Source organism: Tiliqua scincoides, chromosome 5 (genome assembly GCF_035046505.1).
Source record: "Tiliqua scincoides isolate rTilSci1 chromosome 5, rTilSci1.hap2, whole genome shotgun sequence".
Classification (NCBI taxonomy): domain Eukaryota; kingdom Metazoa; phylum Chordata; class Lepidosauria; order Squamata; family Scincidae; genus Tiliqua; species Tiliqua scincoides.
The window spans coordinates 10,830,011-10,854,658 of NC_089825.1; the positions used below are offsets into that span (position 1 = coordinate 10,830,011).

The 24,648-nt window shown below is 43.2% G+C and overlaps 1 protein-coding gene across 8 annotated transcripts in view; it reads left to right on the forward strand.

The window, feature by feature from the left end:
* The first annotated feature begins 12,980 nt into the window (after positions 1-12,980).
* Positions 12,981-24,648, forward strand: part of ZMYND11 (zinc finger MYND-type containing 11) — a 112,215-nt gene continuing 100,547 nt past the window's right edge. For 3 of the 8 annotated variants that reach the window (XM_066627871.1, XM_066627874.1, XM_066627875.1), the window contains exon 1: positions 14,429-14,627. In XM_066627871.1, the coding sequence (XP_066483968.1) occupies positions 14,473-14,627 (155 nt within the window). In that variant the 5' untranslated portion in view covers positions 14,429-14,472. Of the gene's footprint in view, positions 13,186-14,426; positions 14,628-24,648 lie in introns of those variants that run through there. The other 5 variants (XM_066627872.1, XM_066627873.1, XM_066627869.1 and 2 more) reach the window with 4 other exon arrangements.

Sequence of the window (24,648 nt, forward strand, 5' to 3'; positions counted from 1 at the left end):
AATGTACTCAGGACGCAAGCTCTGTAGACCTGGATCTTGGTATGTTCCATCCTCTCTAAAAGAGGTTAGTATGTCTAAAGTCCCTTTTATCCCCTCCTCACCCAGTGATTTCTCACACTTTGGCCCCATCCTATCCAATTTTCCAGCACAGATGCAGCCTCAAGGTAAGGCAACAAATATTCCCTTACCTTGAGAAAGCCTTCATGACTGCCCCCCCTTCAGCCACAGGATGCAGTGCCTGCCCCTTTGGCATCTGTGCTGGAAGGTTTAACAAGATTGGGCCCTACATCTCTCCACCCTGCATCACCAATGCCTTTCCCATCCTCTCCCCACCTCAGAACACTCCAGTCCTGTCTCCCACTTCCCAAGTTCTCTGAAATCCATTAGTGCTAGACCAATTGGCATTTTTATAATTATAATTATAATTATAAACTTAATTTATATCCCGCCTTTCTTCCCACAGGGACCCAAGGCGGCTTACAACAATGGCTAAAAACATTAATTAAAAACATAATTTAAAAACAAGATAAAACATATTTGCAGAACATGTCTTAAAAACAGCAGTCAGATAAAGGTGTAAAAGAGCACAGAGCAGCAGTTTATAAGAGGATCCAGGCTGTAGCCAGGCGTTAAAAAGGTATTAAAAGATGTTTAAAAATGATATTTAAAAAGGCCAGGAACTCAGAAGGCTTGTCTATATGAATTACATGTGATTGTCCAATGAATTATCTAATATTTGTCTAATGAATTATATGTAATTGTATGTAGCTAATGTGCTTGTATGATTTATTTAATTATATGTGATTGTATGTAGCTGAACCATTTACTGTAATTTATTGCATTTTCATGCTTTATTTTTCACCATCCCTCTGATTGCAAATTTATCTCCCCCTCCCAATAAATAATACAGCACCTATTCTGACTCATCTTTTATGAATGCTAACTTAGATTATGGTACACAAGCCAACTTGACCACAGTTTGACTACGCTGATTGTGCCAGAACCTGGTCTTCAGCTTGCCCTTACTGGACCATCTGCCTGACCTGAAACCTGACAACAGACCTGTTGCCTGATGCTGGCTGTCTCAGACCATGCTGAATCCTGACCTTCACATCCTACCATAACTCTGCACCTCCTTGCTTTTTTGACTACAGTGCCAATGTCAGCATTATAACAATTCCAGAAAGAGCAATAAAGCATATTCATGACTGTGAAAAAAGTCCTGCAGAAAATGCTGTGATGAATAACAGTGACCAGAGTCATGTCAGCCTGTGGATTTATATGGAGCTTAAATTACCAAGGTGGGAGCTGGAGGTGGGGTCAATATTCCAGGTGGAATCAATAAATCTTTTCTAGCATGTTGCCAGAAACATATGTGTGTGCGAGTAATTTATATAGCACCATCCACGTACATAGTGCTTTACATCCTAATTTTTGAATCTGATTGGGCAATCCAGAAATGCAGATTTTTATTTCAAACTGAAATGAATGACTTGAAGAGTTAGCACACATTTAAAAGTGGAAGAGAGAACAATGAGGAACAATATTTATTTTGTAACCTCAGTCCAACTCTTCTGAAAATTAGGAGGAAAAGATTTCGCTATTTTGTATTGTATTCACTGAAAGCTAGGTCAATGGTTATTATTCATGGTAGCTAAATTGAACCCCCATGTTTGGAATACAGTACAGGCTGAGATTCATTTGTGGGGGTTCTGGATGGCAAAAAAACCGAACTATAGCAAATCAATTAAAAAAACAAAGTTTCTTTGGTGATTTAAAAACTGCCTTGTTGACCTTTGTGATGTAAGGTGAGAGTCATTAAGAAGACAATCCATCAATCAGTCATCCTGCAAGCACTTAGAAAGAAAGGGATTCACTCAGCCCCTTCCTTCACCAATGCAAAGCTATCACCTTTCTTTCACGTGCTCAAGGGGAAGGGAGGGGTCCCCTGGAGAGAGAAGGATTGATGGATTGTCAGCCAGCTGCCCTCTCTCTCTCTCTCTCTCTCATATTAAGGAGGCTGTTGTTAAAGGACTGTTCAGTTTTTTAAACTGATTTTAAAGGGACGCATTTTTCCCCTTCTCCAGGGATCAGCACATTGCTTCTCATTTGCAGGGGCTATTCGTGTTGAGTCAAATCCGTGTATAAAAAATCTGTGTATAAATAGGCTAGACCTGTATACCACTAAATACCAGTTGTTGGGGAACAACAATGTGGAAGGGGAATTGCCTCCATGCCCTAATTATGGACATCTTGGAAGGACACCGATCGCTGTGGGAAGGAGGTGGCTGAATTTAACCCAGCAAAACTCTTCAAGTTCTTTCTTCTGGTTCACTCACTTCCTACTAGACAGTTCTGTGGATGCCTGCTTTCTTTTTTTATATATCACTAGCACATTTCTTGTTTTATGGCACTACTAGCATTCTGAGAAAGTTGAACCCCAAGACAGCCAATATTTTTCTCTTCTTCTTCATTACCCAGTGTGACTCACTCACCATTACACTATCTTCCAGACCAGGGGTGCCCAGTCTGTAGCACATGAGCCACTCATGACAAATGGTTACTTTCCAAACGGCATGTGTAACAGAGCCAATCCCCCCCTTGGCAACCTGGGTAGTGCCTGACCGTGCAGACTGGCCTGGTGTGAGGGCCACTGCTGAGCCAGGGCTAGTGCAGGCAGGTTGGCTACCAGTCTGCCATGTACATGGCTTACTGGGGTGCTATCTCCCCAGTATGGCATTAGGCACAGGCAACCAGCAGCCAACCAGCCTCTGCTAGCCCTGGCTCAGTGGCGGCCTTCACACTGAGCTGGTCCACACACAGGCATTGAGGATTCGTCCAGGTTGCCAGTGGGGAGTTTGGTGCAGAATGAAACAGGTGGCTTGGCTGCTACTGGAGGCAAGTGTTGTGGGGCCCTGCCCCTTCTTGACAGCATGGGGTACTGAACCCAACAGGGACACTGCCAGAGGCAGACAGAGTGGCACGTTCAAAGATTCTGTACATGGTGTCCCACAGGTTGGCCATCCCGTTTCCAGGTTGTTGGGGTATTCCTACCATCGCAAGGAACCAAAGATATACAGCAGAATGAGGCAAGTATCCCACAGTTACTAGCATATGGAAAATGTTAGTAAGATGGTACGCACATATGCTTCCCAACAGTCAGGTTAGTGGGTATCCTGTGATTTCACTCATGAACAGGAAAAACATAGATTTGACAATTGATAGCAGCATCCAGCAATCTGAGAATCCCAGCTTTCATTTGAAGCAGAGGAAGGAATTTTATGATTGAGAAAATAGGCTTGAAAATGTGTTAGCCATGCCTGGTGAAATTTTAGAAGGCAGCTGAATATTATTTATGTATGACATTTACATCCTGCCTTTCTTCCACGGGATTCAAGGCTGTGTACATAGAGTTCCCAGGCAATGCTGCTGTGTCATTTGTCTTTCTAGAGAATAAGTCCACTAGGCAGGGCATTAAATTTCACCACCCCTTCTCATGATTAGCAAACCTAGAATTACACAAAACTATAAAATATGTGCAGGGTTGTTTTTTGTTTTTTTTTAAAGTACATAATTTATACAGGTTGTAGAATTTAGCTATTCCAGGTACAGAAACTTCTTGTAGAATGTTAAGTATTTAGCACTGATTACATATAAACCTGCCTTCTGCACCTTCCCCCCCCCCCATTCATTCACATCCAGATCTGGCCTCAGTCATTCCTAATGGGCAGCCTGATCCTACACCAGGGCAGAGGGGCCATTTGCAGTGCCTACAGTACTTATTGTCCTGTCCCCCTGTAGCTACGCCACTGGAAGTTGTTAAGAATTCCACAAGATAATATAGGACAACTAGGAAGATGCTAAATATTATTATCCTGTTTTAGAAAAGGGGAAACTTGCCCACAATACATAGAGAACATAAAAGACATATCTGAGACCCTTGCACCAAAGGCTTCCACATGTGCTCTCATCCTCTTCTTTGTGAATGATGTCAGTTCCTCATCTTGTATTGCAAACTGGCTTTGGAATAGGTCCAAGCTTCAGAAGGAGTGTGTGAAGAGGTGCAGGGGTAGCCCAGCTGAGAAGTAAATTCTGCTGCTCATTCATAACAAGCTCTGTGCATTTCTGAGGCATGCCCAAACATTGTAAAATGAGAAGAAACTTAATACCCCATGAATTGATGGATCTGAATACAGGAGGTCTTGATATATAAGTATCCGTGCTGTGCGTGCTTTGCCCCCAGAGGCCTTGCAATTTCAGAGATTAATGGGACAAAGTCTGGCATATCTCCAAGTCCACCAACTTCTGACTGGTTTACATCATGCTCCGTTCATGAGCACAGCATGATTCCATGGAACTAAGTCAGGCATGAAGTAGGTTAATCGGTAAAGGAATAGAGATCTAAACCAGGATTTTATGCTAACCTCACAAAACGGAATTTGGTCTTAAAAGTCTCTCTCTGCTGGGAACCTATTTGAAAATAACACAGTAAATCAGGCATGACTTCCCTCGTAATAACAATAGTAAACAACATCAAAATAACAGTAAAAGGGATTTTCCTTCTGGGAGGAACGGAATTGTCACTTGAGGCAAACTGCTGGAATAGTATGCACAGTAAATGACAGCGGTACCATTTGTTGAGAATGAGCTAAATGGGTTTAAACCAATATTGTCTGGCCATTATGAACAAAGGTATCAAAAAATGCGACACTTTCTTCATAGAAGAATTGGTACAGTAAGAGAATCATGATGGAGTGAGATGTTTCCTATAGTCTCATCCTGTTTGTTTACTGAAGAAACTTCCAGGGTAGAGGCTGAGCAGGAGCAGGGCAGGAACTAACCTCTTCAACAGAAATCTGGTGAAGGCTGAACACAAAGTGGTGGGACAGGCACATACCTGCCCTGTTCACACATAAAGTGGAGTCCTGTTCTGGACCTACCTGTAGGGGAGGGAGTGAAATTCATTCCTACCTGACCTGTCAGTCCAATTCTATCCCCTGCCAGCCTACAGCATGCAGCGCCACCCTACCTGTCCCCAGCAGGGTGCCTAGGAATCACCTGCGTGCATGCAGAGCCTTCAGGTGGCTCCGAAGTGCACGACAGCAGCATGGCTTTCATACCACAGGAACTGGGCTTATGACAGTGGATTGAGAGGATTGGGCCATGTGTGTTCCTTGCTTTCTCAAAAGGTTGTTGCATGTTCCATGCCTGTAATTCTAAAAAAAGAACTAGAATGGTGCAATTGCCATTTGATACTAAAATGTCTCTCTGTCCCAAATTGATAATGATCACATGCTGTGCTCCAAAATCATATGCAAGAAGCCCAAAGGAGCTTTTAGGAGGCCTGGTCAAAACTCAGGCATCACCTGAGGGCAGCCCAATTCTGCTGCCCCTCCCCCTGCACACCACCACTGTTTTTTCATGATCCTCTTCCTTGCCAGGCATAGGAAAGTAGAGTGAGAACAGCCAGGTGACCAGTTACAATGGAGGAGAGAGTGCTTATAACTTTAACCATTGTATAGAGCAGGGGTGCCCAAACCCCGGCCCTGGGGTCACTTGCAGCACTCGAGGCCTCTCAATGCGGCCCTCAGGAAGCCCCCAGTCTCTAATGAGCCTCTGGCCCCCCTGAGATTTGTTGGAGCCTGCACTGGCCCAATGCAACTGCTCTCAGCGTGAGGGCAATTGTTTTACCTCTCGTGTGTGCTGTGGGATGCGGGCTTCCTCCACTGCTTGCTGTTTCACATCTGTGATGCAGTAGTGGCACCAAAGGAAAGGCCAGCCTTGCTTTATGCAAGGCCTTTTATAGGCCTTGAGCTATTGCAAGACCTTCATTCATTCATATAAGTTCATCTTTAATATATTCATTTAGACTTATGTATACTTATGTAAATGTATTCAAATTTTAAATGTAAATTAATTCTTCCCCTCCCCCCCCGGCCCCCTATACAGTTTCAAGGAGATGATGTGGCCCTCCTGCCAAAATCTTTGGACACCCCTTGTATAGAGGGCGGAATTCTGGCAGGTGCAGTTCAACATGGAAGGGTTTAAAAAGCTGCACCTGCCCAAATTCCCTGCTCTGTACAATGATTAAAGGTATAGACACTCTGTCCTTCATTGTATCTGGTCACCCTGGACACAGCAATCCAGAGCCTGCCCCCTTACCTAGAGTTCTGGTGCCACCTTTTTCCTCCACACATACCCTGTTGCAAAGAAGCAGACAGGGACTGTACTGTATAACATACTGGGAGCTTCCAAGTGAGGGGATTGCAGTGTCTCCCTCTCCTTACCCACATCCAGCTGCTCAGGAAAGTAGCCAAATGTAGGTGAAAATCCAGTGGCAGGTGACAATTTTTTCTCTCTCCTACCTCCAGTGGTGCTGGCGTAGGTAGGTTGCTGCTGATCTAAGAAGAGGACCCGAGAGCTGCCTGAACCATCTCAGTGGGTGGTGGGCAGATGTGGAGTTCAGGTGGGTGGTGAGCAGATGTGGGGTCCAGGGTTTTCTGGAATGCATTGAGCTTGGTGGGTCACAAGTTGTGCAAGCTGAAGTATACGATCTGGATGTTAACTTTATAACAAAACAAATCTGGATGTTAACTTTATAACAAAACTTCTATACTTGTTGTTGAGACAAGTATAGAAGCATCTCATAACTTCAAAGGTTGCAATAATATGCACGCAAATGTTTGTGCAGCTTTAACTCAGCCACTTTGACTACTGAATGCATAACCAAGTCAACTTCATTTTCCCTAACACTTTTTAAAGTTGAAAAAGAGAGATTTTTAAATGCATAGCTAATTGCTTAGATTAGAATGTCTGCACACAGCAGAGTACCAGAGTTTGTTAGATTCACAAAAACATCCGTCCTATGAGTATTAAGATCTATAGACTTTATATACAAGAGCAAGAGTTGAACATGTTCACAAACTACAAAGATTTCTGTACTTACTAAACCCATCAGTGAAATGATCTGCGTATTGTAGATTTTAAGGGAAGACAAACCAAGCGAAGTGATTAGCGACTGGCTTCACCCTTAAACAGGAATAAACTGGAAAAGTAGATCACTGTCACCACTCCAGACTGGGAAACTAGAGGGGAGGATGCCTGGGGGAAATCTCCTTCCCAGTAGGGCTGAAAGAGAGAGTGCCCACGAGTGCAGGAGCCAGGGACTTCCTTAAAACCAAACAATACTGAAAGTCTGAGGAATGTGAAAACCCATTCCCTCTTGAGTGAACTGAGACCAGGCAGATGAAACTGTAGAAAGGCAAAATGTTTATTCAAAAGGCAGTACAGTGTATCAAGACAACGGAAGGAAAATTACAAGGGTAAAATATGGGTGATCCTACAAAAAGAGACAAGAAAGGGTTTGCAGCAAAAGTGCCAACAAGCAAGAGAATAAAACAAGCCCAGATACATCTTGCTGGCTGCGATTCCTACCATATGCTCTTCCCAAGTCCTGTGAACCTCCTGGGAAGAATCAGATGTTTCCAACATCAGACCTGAGCAAATACGCCAAGTGGAGTGCAGGACCCCACTTAATATAATCCATGGGTGAATCCTGCTTTGCCTATGGCATTGGAAACTTAGGGAGACCTGAGACATGAATTGCCTCCTTCCAGGAATCAAGGGGGCTGCACAGTCAAATGAGCTAGCTCAAAGCCAGGCCATTTGCTTATGGTCAGTTGAGGAGATACTTAAACAATAACCACCACCATACTAGGGTGAACCTGGCTATTGTCTTCAAATGACTCAGCAGCCCCTTCAAGAGGCTGAGGCATTACAGAAGCCTCTGAGTGACAGTAAGATATAAAGCGAGTGAAAAATAGGGGAAAGGCAGATATTTTTAACCAGTTATTCATACGAAAAGCATGCCAATACTCTTGCTTATTATTTATTTATACCCTTATGTTAATCTTGTATCAAAGACTAGATCAGTGATTTTTCAACCACTGTGCCATAGCACATTCCTGTGATGCAGGAGTTTGGGAATGGTCATTTATTAGTAGGGCCATTGGGGGGGGTGAGCCCCCTGCAGGTATACCTTGTAAACTGTCAAAAAAACTGATGGTGTACCTTGACAATTTCAGTGTGCTGTGAGATGAAAAAGGTTGAAAATTGCTGGTCTAGAAGATAGTAAACCTCTTTGGTTTGGGATTTGCCTCTTCATTCTGCAGTGTCTTGCAAATTGATGGCATCATTGTAAATTTTCAGATTATTTTTCCAGATAATCTTTTCAGAATGTTTTCAAAAATGGCCCATCCAACTTCCATTTTAATGGGCTGTCCTTTGAATTAGAAAAATAAAGCTTATGAAACATTTAATGTGTTAAGTCAGGCTTGTAGGGAAACCTTTACATGCTCAGTAGTTGGGGCTACACCAAGTTCCAAATGTTTGGTACATATTTAAAAGCTACTTCTCATGTTGCATTTCCCCGCTCATGTTTTATAAATGGTCAGAAAATTCCCGAAGATGTTGAAAAATCAAATGCAGTTAAGTAACATGCAAATTCTGAAGGTTTTTATGAGATTTGCCAGATGTGGATCTCATATCCAAAGTGAGAGCCACATAACTGTTACAAATTGGTGCATCTAGTCACTTCCCCAGTCCGTAGGAAAAGCATATTAAGCCCTGAAACGTCACTTGTACCTTGACACTAGGAGATCTTGAGATGTGATAATCACAAAGTGAAGGCAATACTGAGCTAGAGGGACCAACAGTGTTCCTCTAGGGGTTCTCAAAGTGTGGGTTGCAACTAGATATAATATGGGGTGGAGATGTGTGTCAGTTATAGATTTTTGGAGGGGGGGGGGTTGCAGTAACAAAGTTTGAGAACCTCTGGATTAACTGGTTAGAATTTTTTTACCAATTAACCCATTTCTGCCCAGCCCATAGGTATACACATTTGATCCCTGTTGCATATATGCAACATTGGGCAGAAATTGCTTTAAATGTGCCCAATTAATCAGGCAGTAATTAAAAATAATAATTGTTTAATAGAAGTACTTGTGAAAATTGCAGATGGCAACTATCATCTTAAAAAGAGATTTCCTCTTTTTTCTCATATAGGAAGCAATGCCTCCTCAAAGATTATTTTTGTATACAACATACATGCATACACACGCACACGCACACACTCTGTATATGAGCCATTAAAAAAAGAAATATTTATTTGCTTCAGAACAGCTTTGCTCTCATGAAAATGCATTGATTAAAATAACTTAAAATTCATACAAGTAAGTTTTCTTTAATCAGATGACACCACTAATTGCACATCATTCTCAAACTTATTGCAATCCAACCCTACAGGGGTTATTTTTGCAAGTGATGCTATAATAATATTTTCCATTTCTCATGTTTAGAATCTGAATATCTACATTGACTAGATACATCCAATTTGAAAATGGCTCTTTGACACTACCTGTCCCTCAGTAACAGTGTTCACATGACAACAAGAGAGGTGTGACACTGCTGTTAGTGTTAGCTGTGAGAACATCTTACAGCCATGAAGTGAGTTAATTGGAAAAGACCGGTTCACATTATAATCTGGTATACTGTGAGCCATTACTCACCAAAGCAACTAGGACATGAAGAGAGTTGTTGAAAGCACAGTATAATAATGGATAGCTTGTTGCATCATTTTAATTCTTCAATAATTAAGAACAGGTTACTAAATGCCTAATGGTGATTTTCAGTCCTGATCATTCTATACTGCAGGGTTGGCAAACAAAACATCATCTATATCTAGAAATCACATTAGCCTCATTAGTTTTCCTTTTCTAACACAGAACAAAACATAGAACTCTGCCACTTGCTCTCTGATGCCTTCAGAAAGTTCTTTTTCTCAATTTTTGAAAATGTATTTATATCCTGTGGTTTATATAAATGTGACTTATATCCTACCTTTCCCTCTGAATAGTTGGAGCACTCAAGCTTTCCTGTCATGAAAACAGTAAACATGCAAAATAAGAACTATAAAGTGCAATACAGAAGGACCTCAAGCCTTGATTTATGTAATTTCAAATCCACGAAACACAGTCCATAAGCCATAACAGAAACTCAGGGCCACCTGTTTTGCCTTTGCTCCCCCCCCTTGTCACAAATCCTTCCACAGACCTGCACAAGTGCAGAAAGAAATCCAACATGTAAAAATTGACTTACATAAGGGTGGCTGGAATGGAACTCTGATGTAAGTCAGGGAGTGCCTGTATAGAGCAGTGCAATTAAAAAACAACAACAAAAACACTGGAACATAACAAGGAACGCAACTACAAAACCCCAAAGCAGCCAACTAAGAAGGGAAGGCCTAACAGAAAAGGAAAATCTTCAGGTCTCACCAGAAGACTACCAGAGATGGGGTAGTTCTTAATTCCACAGGGAGGAAGTTCCATAATAAAGGTACAGCCACACAGAAGGCTCTGCTCCACGATGTCATTTATCTGGCCTCTCCCAGAGGTGGCATCTGCAGCAATAGCCCAGTCCATTTCCTACTGACCTGCCTTGAACAGCAGGTGAGGGAGGCTGACTTTCCCTCATGTGCTTTACCTGTGCTACCTACACTGTGCACAGCCCCTCCTGTTATTTGGGTTAGCAATCTCTAATGCAGGCACTGCTGCCACTCTCCTCTGGCAAAAACAAACACCCCTTCCACCCATACCAAGTTTTCAACTGATTATTCAACCTGACACACGACCATCTGCAAAAACTATAAGAAAATAAGAAGAAGCCCCACTGGATCAGGCCAAAGGCCCATCTAGTCCAGCTTCCAGTATCTCACAGTGGCCCACCAAATGCCCCAGGGAGCACAAACACAACAAGAGACCTGCATCCTGTTGCCACTCTCTTACACCTGGTGTTCTGAGGTAGCCTACTTCTAAAATCAGGAGGCTGCACATACCCATCATAGTTTGTAACCTGTGATGGACTTTTCCTCCAGAAATCTGTCCAATTCCCTTTTAAAGGCATCCAGGCCAGACACCATCACCACATCCTGTGGCAAGGTGTTCCACAGACTAATTACACAATGGGTAAAGAAATATTTTCTTTTGTCTTTTCTAACTCTCCTGACATTCAATTTTAGTGGATGTCCCCTGGTTCTGGTGTTGTGTGAGAGGAAAAAGAAAATACCTCTATCCATCCCTTGCATAATTTTGTACATCTCAATCATGTCCCTGCTCAGGTGCCTTTTTTCTAGACCAGCTTTTTTTTTTTTTTAAACGTTTGTCTCCCAGTGTATCACTTTGCATGGTCCACCTATTGGCAATGATGTCATTGCCATGGATTAGGATGCCAGCCACAACAATACAAACACCTGTAAAAGGCTTGGGGCAGGCAAGAGGGTTTTTCCAAGTGCATGAAAAGTGCATGCTGGAGCTCTGCCTGCTTACCCAAGCCTCCTACTGCTGTCTGTCACATTGCATTGCTACTCTTGCTGCCAGATGGAAGGAGCCACTTTAAGTACCACCAGTGGTACTCATATGACTGTTCTAGGCTGAAGAGCCCCAAACACTGTGGCCTTTCCTCATAAGGGAGATCCCCAGCCCAATAATCATTTTGATTGCTCTCTTCTGCACCTTTTCCAATTCCACTATATCTTTTTATGAATAGCATGGTACCCTTAATGTACTGCATATGAAGAGAGCATAATAAACCTTACTACAAGGGCTATTTAGAAAGTAACCTCTGGCAGGCTGTAATGGAAATAAGCAAGATCCCTCAAGGGTGTGGCATCAATAGTGGCCTCTTGCTCTGGCAGGCAAGCATGGGGTTAACACCAGGGCCTTAGATTGCAGTGACTGAGCTGCACAGCTGCAGCCAGTTGGAGGCAGAAATGCCCTTAGGGTTAAAAGCACCTGCAGGAAGGAAAAGAGGTGTGGGTAGCAGAGCATTAAATGGATGGATTAATGGGCTGAGGAGTTAATGAACCTGTTGACTGACCAATGGACTAATAGATGAACAGGGAGTGCTGGAACAGCTGGAGAAACTGGTGTGAGGCTGCCATGCCCAAGACTGGCTGAGGACCAAGGTGTTGCTGTGGTGGCTGGAGAAGTTGCTGACAGGAGAGGGGGCATGTCAGGACTGGAACAGGAGTTCTGAATCTTGCAGGCACTACTGCTGGTGCCAAGATTTGCCCTGGCCCCTGGGGAAGGATCTCTGTGGGGTGAACAGGCAAGCTAGTCTGGTGGTGGGGTCCTGCAGTGCAAAACTAGAGCCTTTGTGGGGGAACCAAGCTAACTAAAGTGGGCATAGGTAAAGCTTTGACTAGGAATTTGGCAAACTGCCAGACATAACTTCAAGTACCACTGGTGGTCCCTGTACCACTGGTTGAGAAATACTGTTGTATAGCATGTAACTTGTGCATAATATAATTGTTTTCCTTCATTCTTGGTTTTTTAATAGCTTCCCAGAGTGTATTTTCTGAATAGTCCTTTTAATATAGTCCTTTTAATAGTATATTTAAAAAAAAGCAACCAAACCAAAACCCCAGCACAAGTCTGTTCCCACAGTTGGAAGCCCCAGTTCTGGAGCATTCACCTGTGTGTACAGGGTGAGCAGATGCCATAACTGCAAAAGGGGACAAGGCACCCCAAAATGTAGGACATCCAAGGAAAATATAGGACATGGCAAAATAAAGGCTTGTGTATTCATTTCATGTGGTTCATTTAAATACTATATTACTGATTATTAAATTTAAAACTATTTTACATATAACTTAATTCCAAGAAGGCTACGTGCTGCCTGCTCACAGGGAAAAGGAGGACATTTAAGTTCTTTTCCAGGACATGAGACTTTAAAAAGAGGACATGTCCTGGAAATTGAGGGTGTCTGGTCACCTTGTGTGTGCAGGGTGCCACTTGGAATAAATAATACACAGTCCAGAAAGAGAGGAGCCAGCAGCAACTCCAGCAGACACCACTAGAGTTCTCCTTCTCCCAAGGATCTGCAGCAGCTTCATCCTTAAACCCCTGTTTACCCCAGAAAGCTAGAAGTGTGGACAGACAGGAGAGAGAGGAGAGGGAAAATTCAGACACAATAAAACTCCAAGGAGGAGGAGGGGGAGAGAGAGAAAATATGTAGGAGGAAGAAGGGAGCCTCGGCCTGGGGAAGAAGAAGGGATTGAAAAGTTTCGCCTGGCTTAACTTCTCCCCCTGCAGCAGCAACAGAAAGAGCAGCAGCCAAGAAGAGCACAAGGTGAGACTCTCCAGTCTGGGGAGGAGGAGTGTGTGCGCATGTTGTGTGTGTGCATGCAAGGGGGGGTTGTTGTACAGAAGCCACATTGAATTTACAGCCTTATGGAGATGTTGTGTGTCTCTCTTTCTGCCTGGCTTTGGGGGATCCTTTTGTGGGGCTGGGGAGATCCTTCTTTTCCTCTCTCCTTTTAATATGATGGAGGATTATAAACATGGCGCCTTAAAAAAAAGAAACCTAGTACAAAATCATGTACACATTGGAGCCACAGGAGGAGGAGGAGGAAGGAGGGCTGGGGATGGGGGGAGAGGAAAGGGGCTGAGTGTTGCGTGTAGATCTTTTGCAAGGATTGCAAAATAAAGAACAAAGCTGCTAATAATAGTAGTATAATAATAATAATGTGTGTTTAGAATCAGTCACCAGCAGGCTGTGTGCTGAGTGGGTGGGAGGGTCGGGGCGCCTTTTCCTCTCCTCCTTCCCATCTTGGAAGTGGGGGAAAGGGAACTGAGAGCCCAATCCAGTGCCTGTCTACTCGGAAGTAAGACCCATTATAGCCAATGGGGCTTCCTCTCAGGTAAGTGTGGATAGCATTGCAACCTCATGCCCTGAAATCAAAGGAGGGTGCACAGTAAAGGCTGCAATCCTACACACACACACACACACACACACACACACACACACACACATATATACTTTCCCCGGAGTAAGCCTCATTGAACTGAATGGGGCTTACTTATGAGTAGACAGACATAGGCTTAGGTGCTGAGGCTGCAATCCTAAACACACTTTCCTGGGAGTAAGCCCCATTGGATAGAATGGGGCTTACTTCTGAGTAAGGCACAGGATTGGTCTCATAGGGCACAATCCTATGCATGTCTACTCAGAAGTAAGTCCTATTGTGTTCAATAGGACTTACTCCCAGGAAGGATTGCAGCCTTAGTCTGCGATCCTGTCCACAGCTACCTGGGAGTAAGCCCCCCTGATTGCACTGGAGCTTACTACTGAGTAGACAGGCTTGGGCTCGGGCTGCCATTCTGAACACGCCTCCTTGGGAATAAGCCCCACTGACTCTGATGGGGCTTACTTCTGAGTAGACGCGCCTAGGCGTGGGCCGCGCCGCCTCTCCAAGCGGGGCCTGGCTGTGGCTGTGGCAGGAGGGGCGGGCGCGGGGCCCGCGCGCAGGGCGGAGAAGGGCGTGTGAGGGCCTGTCTGCGCGCGCGTGTGCGGGGGGAGGCAGCGCTTTCCCCCGGTGCGGCCTCCACGGAGCGCCGAAGCCGGGGACTGGCGTGAATGGCGAGGCCGGGCAGGGCGCAGCCCCTCCCGCCGCCACCCCGCTTGGGCCTCCCGGAGCGGAGACGCCGCCTGCTGCTGGCGGGCCGGCCTTCCTCCCTCCTCCTCCCCCTCAGTGGCGCGTCCTCGCCTCGCTGTGGCAGCTCTGGAGACAGGTTTGGACCCAGCAGAAGGGCTGGCAGGGCGGGGGGGGGCGCCGCTGGGGGGGAGGCGCGAGGGGAGGCAGGCGGGGGCCCAAGCCTTGCGTGTCTACTCAGAAGCAAGGCCCACTGTAGTCAATGGGGCTTGCTCCCAGGTGTGTGTGGATAGGATGGCAGCTTCAGAGCCCAGTCCTGTCCATGTCTACTCAGAAGTAAGCCCCACTGCAGTCAGTGGGGCTTACTCCCAGGTAAGTGTGGATAGGATGGCAGGTTAAGAGCCTTATCCTATCCATGTCTACTCAGAAGTAAGCCCCACTACAGTCAATGGGGCTTAGTCCCAGTAAGTGTGGCTAGGATGGCAGCTTCAGAGCCCAGTCCTGTCCATGTCTACTCAGAAGTAAGCCGCATTGTAGTCAGTGGGGCTTACTCCCAGGAAAGTGTGGATGGGCTTGTAGCCTAAGAGCCCTATCCTAGGTATGTCTACTCAGAAGGAAGTTCCATTGTAGTAAGTGGGGCTTACTCCCAGGAAAATGTGGGTAGGATTGTAGTCTCTGGGAGCTCAATCCTATGCTCTCAGCATTGAATTAAGTCCCATTCTGTTCAGTGGGCTTACTCCCAGAAAAGTGTGTTTAGAATTTCAGCCTTAAATCCTTTGATCCTATACGCTTTGGTTTCAGGAAAGTGCGGATAGGATAGTAGCCTGAGAGCCCAATCCTAAATCTGTCTACTCAAAAGTCCCCTTATAAATCCTCTTATAGTCAGTGGGCTTACTCCCAAGGAAAGCGTGAATAGGATTGTAGCCTTAATCTGGGAGGCTTACTTTTCAGAAGGGAAGGATGGGAAGGTTATATAATACTATTGTCATTGGGTGTGGACAGGTTGCAAGCCTTGTGGGCAGGCAGTGGGTGAGGGAATTTGGTCAGTCTTTAAATTATTAAATAAGGAGTGGAGCAGTGCCCTACCTTGCCCTACAGAGAATTGGGGTGACTTTTAGGCTACTAGACAAAAAATCAGAAAAGAGGGGATTTGGGTTGTGATGCAGTTTTTCCTTCCCAAAATATTCAGAAGGTTACGGATTCTGGAGTATCAATACTTAAATCTTGAAAGAAAGTACAGGGCGGATCTACTAAAATCTAAATGGATCCTTGTGGTTTGGTTTTGTGATTTTTCTTAGTCTTTTCTGCGCAGTGTTGTATGTATGCAACAAATGTGTACACCTGTGGGCTGGACAAAATGGGTTAACAAGAATCCTCCCAATTCCACCATCAGATCACATCTGGGTCCATAGGTTAACATAATATATACATAGGTTAAGGGCGGGCGGGGGAGGCCTGTTATGTTCTTATAATAAAAGTCAGAAATCTGGCACTTGTTAGCACCACCAGAGAGCGAAAACATGGATCATAATGAATCTTTGTGTTTTTTACATGGAAGACCCCCGCACCATAAAATCACAGATCACACCCCATTTTACTGGTTGCACCAGTGAAATAATGCACCACTGGTGCTTCCTGGGACTGCCAGAGCCTAAAAACATGGATCCAGTGATCTGCTACTTTTTAAGGTTGCAGTCATACAGAAGTACAAATACAAAACATGAATCCTCCTGGTTTTAGAGTGGAATCCCCAAAATTCACCATTGCATTGCATACGACTAAGGATGACACTGAAAAGCACAGATTAGTGTTTCCTTTCGTTGGGGTAGTACAGTGGGGTAGTACTGAATCTGTGATTTTTCTGATGTCAGCTGTGGACCTGGATGTGATCTGATGGTAGATTTGTTGTGTAAAATCAATGAGGATCCATATATATTTAACCAGATCCAACTTTTATCCATACTGCTTAATCTCAATTAGTTATTCTCCTAATGCTCTTTCACCATGTTGGTGTCCTCACGGGGGGGGGGGGGGAAGAGAGAAACTGGGCAAAAAGTGAATTTTTCTCACCAGTTTAGTGAATGAAGGGTGATTCTAATCTGTTCTGTATTAACTGGTGTTATTCTGTTAGTTAATGTGGTGTAGGCCTCTTTAAGACTGCAGGTGTATGTGCAGTTGACAAAGTCTCATTGAACTTAGGGGGATTTTATTAATTTTATGTCACCCACTCTTGCACACGCTCAAGGTGGCTAACAAATTTACCATTGCACAAAATTTAAATGTGCATAGGCTTAAATTGCACTGGTTGTTCATTTGTGGGATGCTTTAAGGATTAGGTTGTCCTGTCAAGTATCTTTATGCAGATTGGTGGCCTGTGGTTGTTTTGTGTTATGTTCCCACTGTATTTCCATAAAGAGGAAAATGGTGAAGGATTCCTACACTTTCCTAATGAGCTAATACAGGTGTTTATTACACTCATATTCTATTTTCCTCCCCGGAACCCAAGGCAGCATGCATAAAGATCCAAATCTGTTTATTTCAATATTTGTTCTCCACTGTACCACTTCACATGGTCCACCTATTTGAAGTACCACTGTAAGTAACTGGCGACGACATAATTGCCAGTTACCTCTGGGTTGGGAAGGCCAGAAGTAATGCAGCAAACACCAGTAAGAGGCTCAAGGTGGATGGGAGGGCTTTTTTGGATGCGGAAAAGCATACTTTGGAGCCTCCTATTGCTGTTTGTTGTGTCCTGTTCCTGGTCTCACTGCTAGCTTGCAGATGTCCAGGGGTCCTGCAAATGCAACCAGACATCACCTCAAGTACCACTGGTGGTATCCATACCACTGGTTGAGTTTCTCATCTGCACGCTGACCAGAACCAGAGATTCTTAGTTCCAGCAGGGCTGCTACAAATGATTCGAAGTGCTTTCAGTCTACAGGTTCTCTGGTGTCTTCTATTCTCTGAGTTTGTGAAGCATTCATACATTTTCCTCTAAAGATCTTTTCTGCAACCCTGTTCCTTGCCTAATATGGCCTTTTAGATGGCATTTTCTAGCATAGTGTCTCTTCCTTAGCACATCCAAAGTAGAAAGGGAAGAGTCATCTTTCATCATCAGTTTATAATGACCTATGAATCCAAGTTCTGTAGTGCACCAATGAAATGCTGATTACAACAATTTGCTCTGTATTGAATCCTTTTGTAACTGTGCAAACCATACATTATATAATGAATAAAACATTGAGAGTACAAACCCTGTGGAATCCTTCTAAATGTTTTTAAAAGCCCCCAGGACCCCAGCTTATAGATTGTACCCACCCATTCTACTTGCATTTCCAAAATAATGAATTGGGCATGTTCAGGTGCCGCAATAATACAAGAATGTAGATCAGGATATTGTTTGTCTGTTGTAATCCTAATTATTAATTTTCGCTCTGATGCTTAAGTTCCAATGCCTACATCTTTGTTATATTACTCCTTGTAAGCTTTCCTACAATCAAATAGGATGCAGTTTGCAACAAAGAAATAAGGCAGATTCTATAGGATCTGTATATCAAAACTTCAGTAATATGGAGCTCCAAGATGGGAAGTTTCAATATATCCTGTGACCATATGGGGGACGTGATCTGTGTCCACAGCCCTTATTGTCAACTTTTGTGTTGTCTGGGTTAGTTCTAATGAGCTTAAAAAACAACTCTGTTGTTGGCATCCTTCAGTCTCGGAAGACCATGGTGTTACGCTCTGAATGGTGACACTGGAACAGAGTGTCCTCTCCAGTGCGCGGAGCCTGGGTAAAGTAGGTATGGAGGATAGGCTGTTACCCATGCAGCAAATCCCCCCTCTCCACGTCGCTGGAATGGTCCAATGGAAAGGCAGAGGCCAATACGGTTGGTTCCAGCGGCGTCGCAGGAGTTGCCAGAACGTGACTGTGTTCAGCCATGAACTGCCTCAGGGACTCCGGCTCCAGATTTTGCCTCGAGGTTGACTCCTGAAGCCTTTTCCATAACTGGATGTAGCCACATGGCAGTGGAGGTTTGGGATCAGAGTTTTCCTTCTCTCAGATGAGTTGCCTTCCCAGGCTGACGAGTTCCATCTACCCGGTGGCTGTTTAGTCGCCTCTTAGGACAAGTACAGCCAAACTGAGGGCCTATTCTTATCCCCAAGCCCTCAGGGGATGGTACTCTGTAACCTGGCAGGTACAAAACAAAACAATTTCCAGATCTGTGATGTAAATTCTAATAAGGTTCAAATGTTGCAATGGAGTTTGTGCTCTTAATCAGGAATGTATCTTGGATGGGGAATTTGAGAATTTTTCTTTCATGTTTTTTCTCTTGCATGATGTACGCGTACATATAAACACAGATAATCAAGCACCTACAGGCTCTGATCTTTCTGGTTGCTTGCACCCCACCTTTCAGAAGCAGATGTATTAGGAATGTCATGTAAGTGGCACAGAATAAGATAGCTCTGATTTTAGAGCATTTTGAGTTCAGTCAGATTATAAAAGCACCCAAATAACACATTTTATCTCACTTGATTGGGATCAAGCTAATAGAACACTAGCTCCAGATTTTTACTCTTCACTGTATAACATTCTTGACTACCTTAACCTAATTCACCATTACCGTGCCCTGGGGGGGGGGGTTAGGTTAGGCTGAGAGATAGACCAAGGCCACCTGTTGACCTTTATGGTTGAGCAGGGATTTGAGCTGAGAGTCAAACAGTGCTCTGTCCATACCAATCTACATCATTTTAACCATCCTAATATTTTATATAAACTGTCTTTTAGCACCTACCTCATGTGCAGTGTTGTATAGAAGACAAAAAGGGGGAAGGTCTCTGACTAGTAGGTTTCTATAAACAGAAATGAAGTGGAGAGTCGACTGTTTTTCACAGAGACAGAGGAGGTTCAATCCCTGGCATCTCCAATTGAAAATGACCTTGGAGAGCTGTTACTACAATTGATTAGGATTATGGCCCTTGTTTCTGCATGGACTTGTGCTGATAATGAGATGTGCTCAAATGTAAGAACTTTGAAATCTCTCCAAAATTCTAATTCTTGGAAAGTTTTTCACCATGCTCACCTTAACCCTGTCACAAAGCTGAGGAGTAGGGTGTAGTGTTGTGAAGCTGGACAGGAGTAGGGTTACTTTTACATTGGGCTCAGGAAATCAGTTAATTGAGGGCCCAATCCTATCCAATTTTCCAGTTCCGGTGTAACCACAGTGCAGCCCTGTGGTAAGGGAACACATGTTCCCATACCTTGAGAGGGCCCCAGTGACTCCCCCTGCACCACAGGATGCAGCACACACCCTGCTGGCGCAACTGCACTAGCATTGGAAAATTGAATAGGATTGGGCCCCAATGCAGCTATCAGACTTTACTATTATGTAAACCTTTAATAGTCCTGGTCTATGGTTCATACAGTTTTCTAGCATATCTTCAGTAACTGGTAATCTGTTTAGTTTATTCACATTGTGAATAAACATATTCTTCAGAATTTTAAGTAGTAACTGTGTCAGTGTGTTCAGGCTTGGAATTTTGGGGACAGATCTATAGCAGAAGATTATGGTAAATCAGAATTTTAAAAATTGTGCACACAAGCCAGTATTAGTCCAAAGAATACACTGGGATTAAACCAAATTAATTTTTGCAAGTGGATGATGGCCGAAAGGATGAAAATGAGTAAATATTTAGAGTGAAATGGAATAGGGGTTATGCACTAGGTACAAAAGAAAAGATCAGTAGTGTGGTATGTCATTGTAGTTCCTGGAATTCTCAAGTTAGTACAGTGATTTTTAACCTCTTGCATCTCAGGGCACACTGACAAGGTACTAAAATTGTCAAGGCACACCATCAGCTTTTGACAATTGACAAGGCACACCATGCTGTTGGTGGGGGGGACTCACATCCCCATTGGCCCTACTAACAAATGACTGTCCCCCAAACTCTTGTGGCACACCTGCAGACCATTTGCGGCACACCAGTGTTTTTCAATGGTTGAAAATGGCTGAGTTAGTGAAACTGAGCAGCACACTCTTTACAACATTAGGGTCCTGAGAATTGTTTTCCTGTTCTTGTGAGTAGAGCTGTATTGCCTGATTGTATGAGAGTCTCTCAATAAATCATTTGTTTTGTAGAAATGGAAAATAATGATCACTTAAGAAGCACTGAAAGGGATAGAACTTATCAGAATGTTGGGTGTATTATGTTATGGGGCAAGTCTTCACATTTTTGCACCCTCGGGTAATACCTTTTGCAGGTCTGAAAGTATTCCGTGCTGAAAAATAAAAATATTGAAGCTCTCTTTGGCATGGAGATGAAAAGATGAAGGAAAGAAGTTTTCATTGCTAAGAAGCCTTTATTTTGAATGTTCATTATTCAGTAGAATGATGGAAACTGTCTGCTTTTAAGAAAGGTCTGAGACAGGTGGGCTGGGGCTAGCAAAAGCACACTTGTAGTTCAAATTTCGTAAATTGTAACAGCCCTAATATTGTTTCACACATTTTGTGAACTATTTTGTGATTGGCCATTTGGTACATGTTTTTGATAACCTGGGAATCCAAGCACTTACTAACTCTTTAGTATAAGAAGTGAAATTATAGTTATCTCTTTCACAGGCTTGTATTTAAGTGAGTACTAGAGCTCAGGAGATGCTTGTTCATTTGTCTGGATGTGTTTATGGGAAACCTGACAGACTACAGAGTGTAGTGTAGAATCATTCATGTTTTAGGTCATTTAATTCTACTTTTTGTTGATAATTTTTTCTTCTAGCTTTGATTGCTTTATGAAGAGGAACTTCCATCTCTTATCATTTGGCGTACTTGTTGCATTTCTTTAGGTTTTAATTCACACACCTTCAGATTGTCATTGTTAGAATCTAATCTCCTACTTCAGTGGCTGCATGTTGCAACATAAGTGACTTCTTTCCCTTAATGGGTATGTTTTGAAGTCTTGCAGGCTTTAAGGGGTTCGTGCATGTAACACATGAACACTGAAACAATCAGGGCATTTTTTGCGGAGGTAGTTATCTCGTGTGGCAAACATGATTTATAGACAAACTGTAGTAATGTTACATGTTCTAGTTCTGTAATCTTGACTTCTATATTTTCATACTGCATGTGGTAGCTGTTAATTTTGTTGGTTGCTCCTTAGAATAACTGCCTATTGTCCAAAACCATTCTCAAGAGGACTATAGTGAATAGCCTGAAGGTACGAGACTACAGTCTTGCTGACACTAAGCTGGTCAAGATTCAGCCAGTGCCTGACTGGGAGGCTACCTAGGAGCCCTTTTTATACTACATTGATTTCCATGGAACAAAGGTGTGATATAAATGAAATAAATATCTGAACTCTTCTAAGGAGAAAGGGTTTATACACCTGTGAGTGTATGAGGAGAAACCATTCTTGATGTTTGAGTGCTAGCTCTTGCTTTGAAACAGATTTGAAATTTAAGGTAGGGTTATATGTTTCGACACAAAGGAAAGATATTTTGCTGCACTAATAACAGCAGGGGCAGTATCACAAAGACACTAATCAGAAATGGACACAAATGAGAGACCGATTTAGCAATATAAGTTCTCACCTTTGGAGTTCTTTCACTTCCAGAACCGTTCAAAGAGCATTTTTGTTCTAGATGTAGAAGAGGGTGAATGCCAATATTCAGGCCATTCACACAACAATTTAAGGTCAGGTCAATTTGCACAGGTGAATTGTCTGCATGTGATCCTCGATTGCCTCCAGGTTCAGGAGTTACACAAAAAAATTGCATATATTGTAGTGAGGACTGTGGTGTTTTCCTTTCGTTGACTTTGAGTAGAATTCCACCAGCATAAATAGGCCCTATGTTGCTTAGATTCTGAGGAATTTTTGAGAGGTTTCTAGATTGTTTTTATTCTTTTAATAATAATAATAATAATCTTTATTTCTATCCCGCCCTTCTCCCTAAAGGGACCCAGGGCGGCTTACAACATATTAAAAACAGATTAAAACATAATTTAACAAACAGATAAAAACAGATTAAAAACACATTAACAGAAACCATAAAAACACAAAAGTCTTTTAAATAACTCTTTTATTGTTCCCAAATATGGCTCATTATATGTCTAAATCCTAAGGAAGGAGGCAGCATTGTTCTCTTCTTTTACGTTTATGTAGTGTTATTTGATAAACTTTAAATAACTGTTCTTAGCCATTTGCCTTCCAATAACTGTTGCTTTCATTTCAAAATTTTGTTGTAACCAGCCTGGCAGTAAGGATCATTATTTGTCCTAAGGCCTATCTTGTAATGATGTGTTTATATAATTGATAACTAAGATTGGAAAAGAGAAATACTTTGCTTTCGCTGCCATGAGCATTCTGAGCCAGCATTGTTATATTTTACCAGCCCAGTGCTCAACTAAAGAAATATTGCGAATTCCTAGGAGTCACCTTCAAACTTTTTGATGCCTGGATTACCAAGTAGCTTGAACTATTTCCAAACCCTCTTGATGGAAGTCAAGATAAGGACCCTGTTGACTATGCATTGGAGTTGCACCTTTTAACTAGCAGATTCCCTGGAGTCATTATTTCCTTATTACCAACAGGGGAGGTGCAAGCAGTTTGAGTTTCAAGAGAACATTTAGGTTTCAGCCTTTCAAATGAGCTTCCTTTCTGAGAATTCATATATGTTAATGTAATTTTGTCAGTAGCTATAATACTGGTGATGTAGCACTAGTGTTAAGTCTTCTGTAATATCCTGGAAACAATCTTGACTGTCCATGTGTATAGAATTACTTTTTTTAATGTCACCTTTTGTTTAAACATTTGTGTGCTCATACCCCTACTTCAGGAGACTAATGCATGTGATTTCTTGTCTAACAGCATTGTGAGTTTTCTTCTTGAAGTCTTCCAAGAGATAAAACTATTCTGTGCTCCCCTACATTGTTAGTGCAGTATTATCAGATTTGTGTTTCCTAACACTTATGAGTCACTTGACGGCTCAATCCTAATCTCACAATATGATGGCGGATTTCACAATCTGCCATCATAATGCATGGGTCACCATTGTGAACTGCTGGAACAGATAAAGTGGGGCGGGGTCAGATTGGGCCAGGGCAGATCTTGGCACCAGCAGCAGCACCTGCAAGATCCAGAGCTCCTGCCCCAGTCCTGACATGCTGGATGTAACAGATTTACACTGCCAAAATAGCTGGAGTAGATCTGAATAGGTCCATTGGGGACTAGGGAGTATAAGAGAAGGTAAGTAAAAAATTTATTTTGCCTGGTCTCCTACCGACCCATAGCATGCAGTGCATGTTGTGTTGGAGTTGCTGCTGACTATGAGCCAGCCTTGGATAGGATCGGGATATTGATTCCTATGGTGGGCTGTACCACTTCAGGCAGGGATGCCGTTTTAAGACTCCTTCTCATAAAATAAATCTGCAAGTAAAAATGTGTACAACAGGGGAAAAAATCCACTAAAATTGAGTGTTGGGAGGATTAGGACAGACAAAAGAAAATATTTCTTTACTCAGCGTGTGGTCGGTCTATGGAACTCCTTGCCGCAGGATGTGGTGACGGCATCTGGCCTGGATGCCTTTTAAAGGGGATTGGACAAGTTTCTGGAGGAAAAATCCATTATGGGTTACAAGCCATGATGTGTATGTGCAACCTCCTTTTTTTAGAAATAGGCTATGTCAGATGCAAGGGAGGGCACCAGGATGAGGTCTCTTGTTATCTGGTGTGCTCCCTGGGGCATTTGGTGGGCTGCTGTGAGATACAGGAAGCTGGACTAGATGGGCCTTTAGCCTGATCCAGTGGGGCTGTTCTTACGTTCTTAAAGTTTCTAATCAAGTCCACATCTCTGCTGTGGTGGTTTTCTTCTTGAAAGGATTTTTTAAATAGAGTGCAAAAAGAAAGGAAAAAAGAGCCCCACTGGCTGTCGGAGGTAGCACACTTTGTTCTGCTAACTGTTGAGCCTACCACCTTGTTATCTCTTTCTGCTGCATGTGTAGACCAAGCTCTTGCACCCAAGGAGATGAATTTAGTTGTTTGCTTCATCACTGTCTCAGGCTTAATGTCTAAGGGCACAGTCCTAACCAGGTCTACTCAGAAGTCCTGGCCTGTTTTGTTCAATGGGGTTTACTTTCAGGAAAGTGTGGTTAGGATCACAGCCTGAG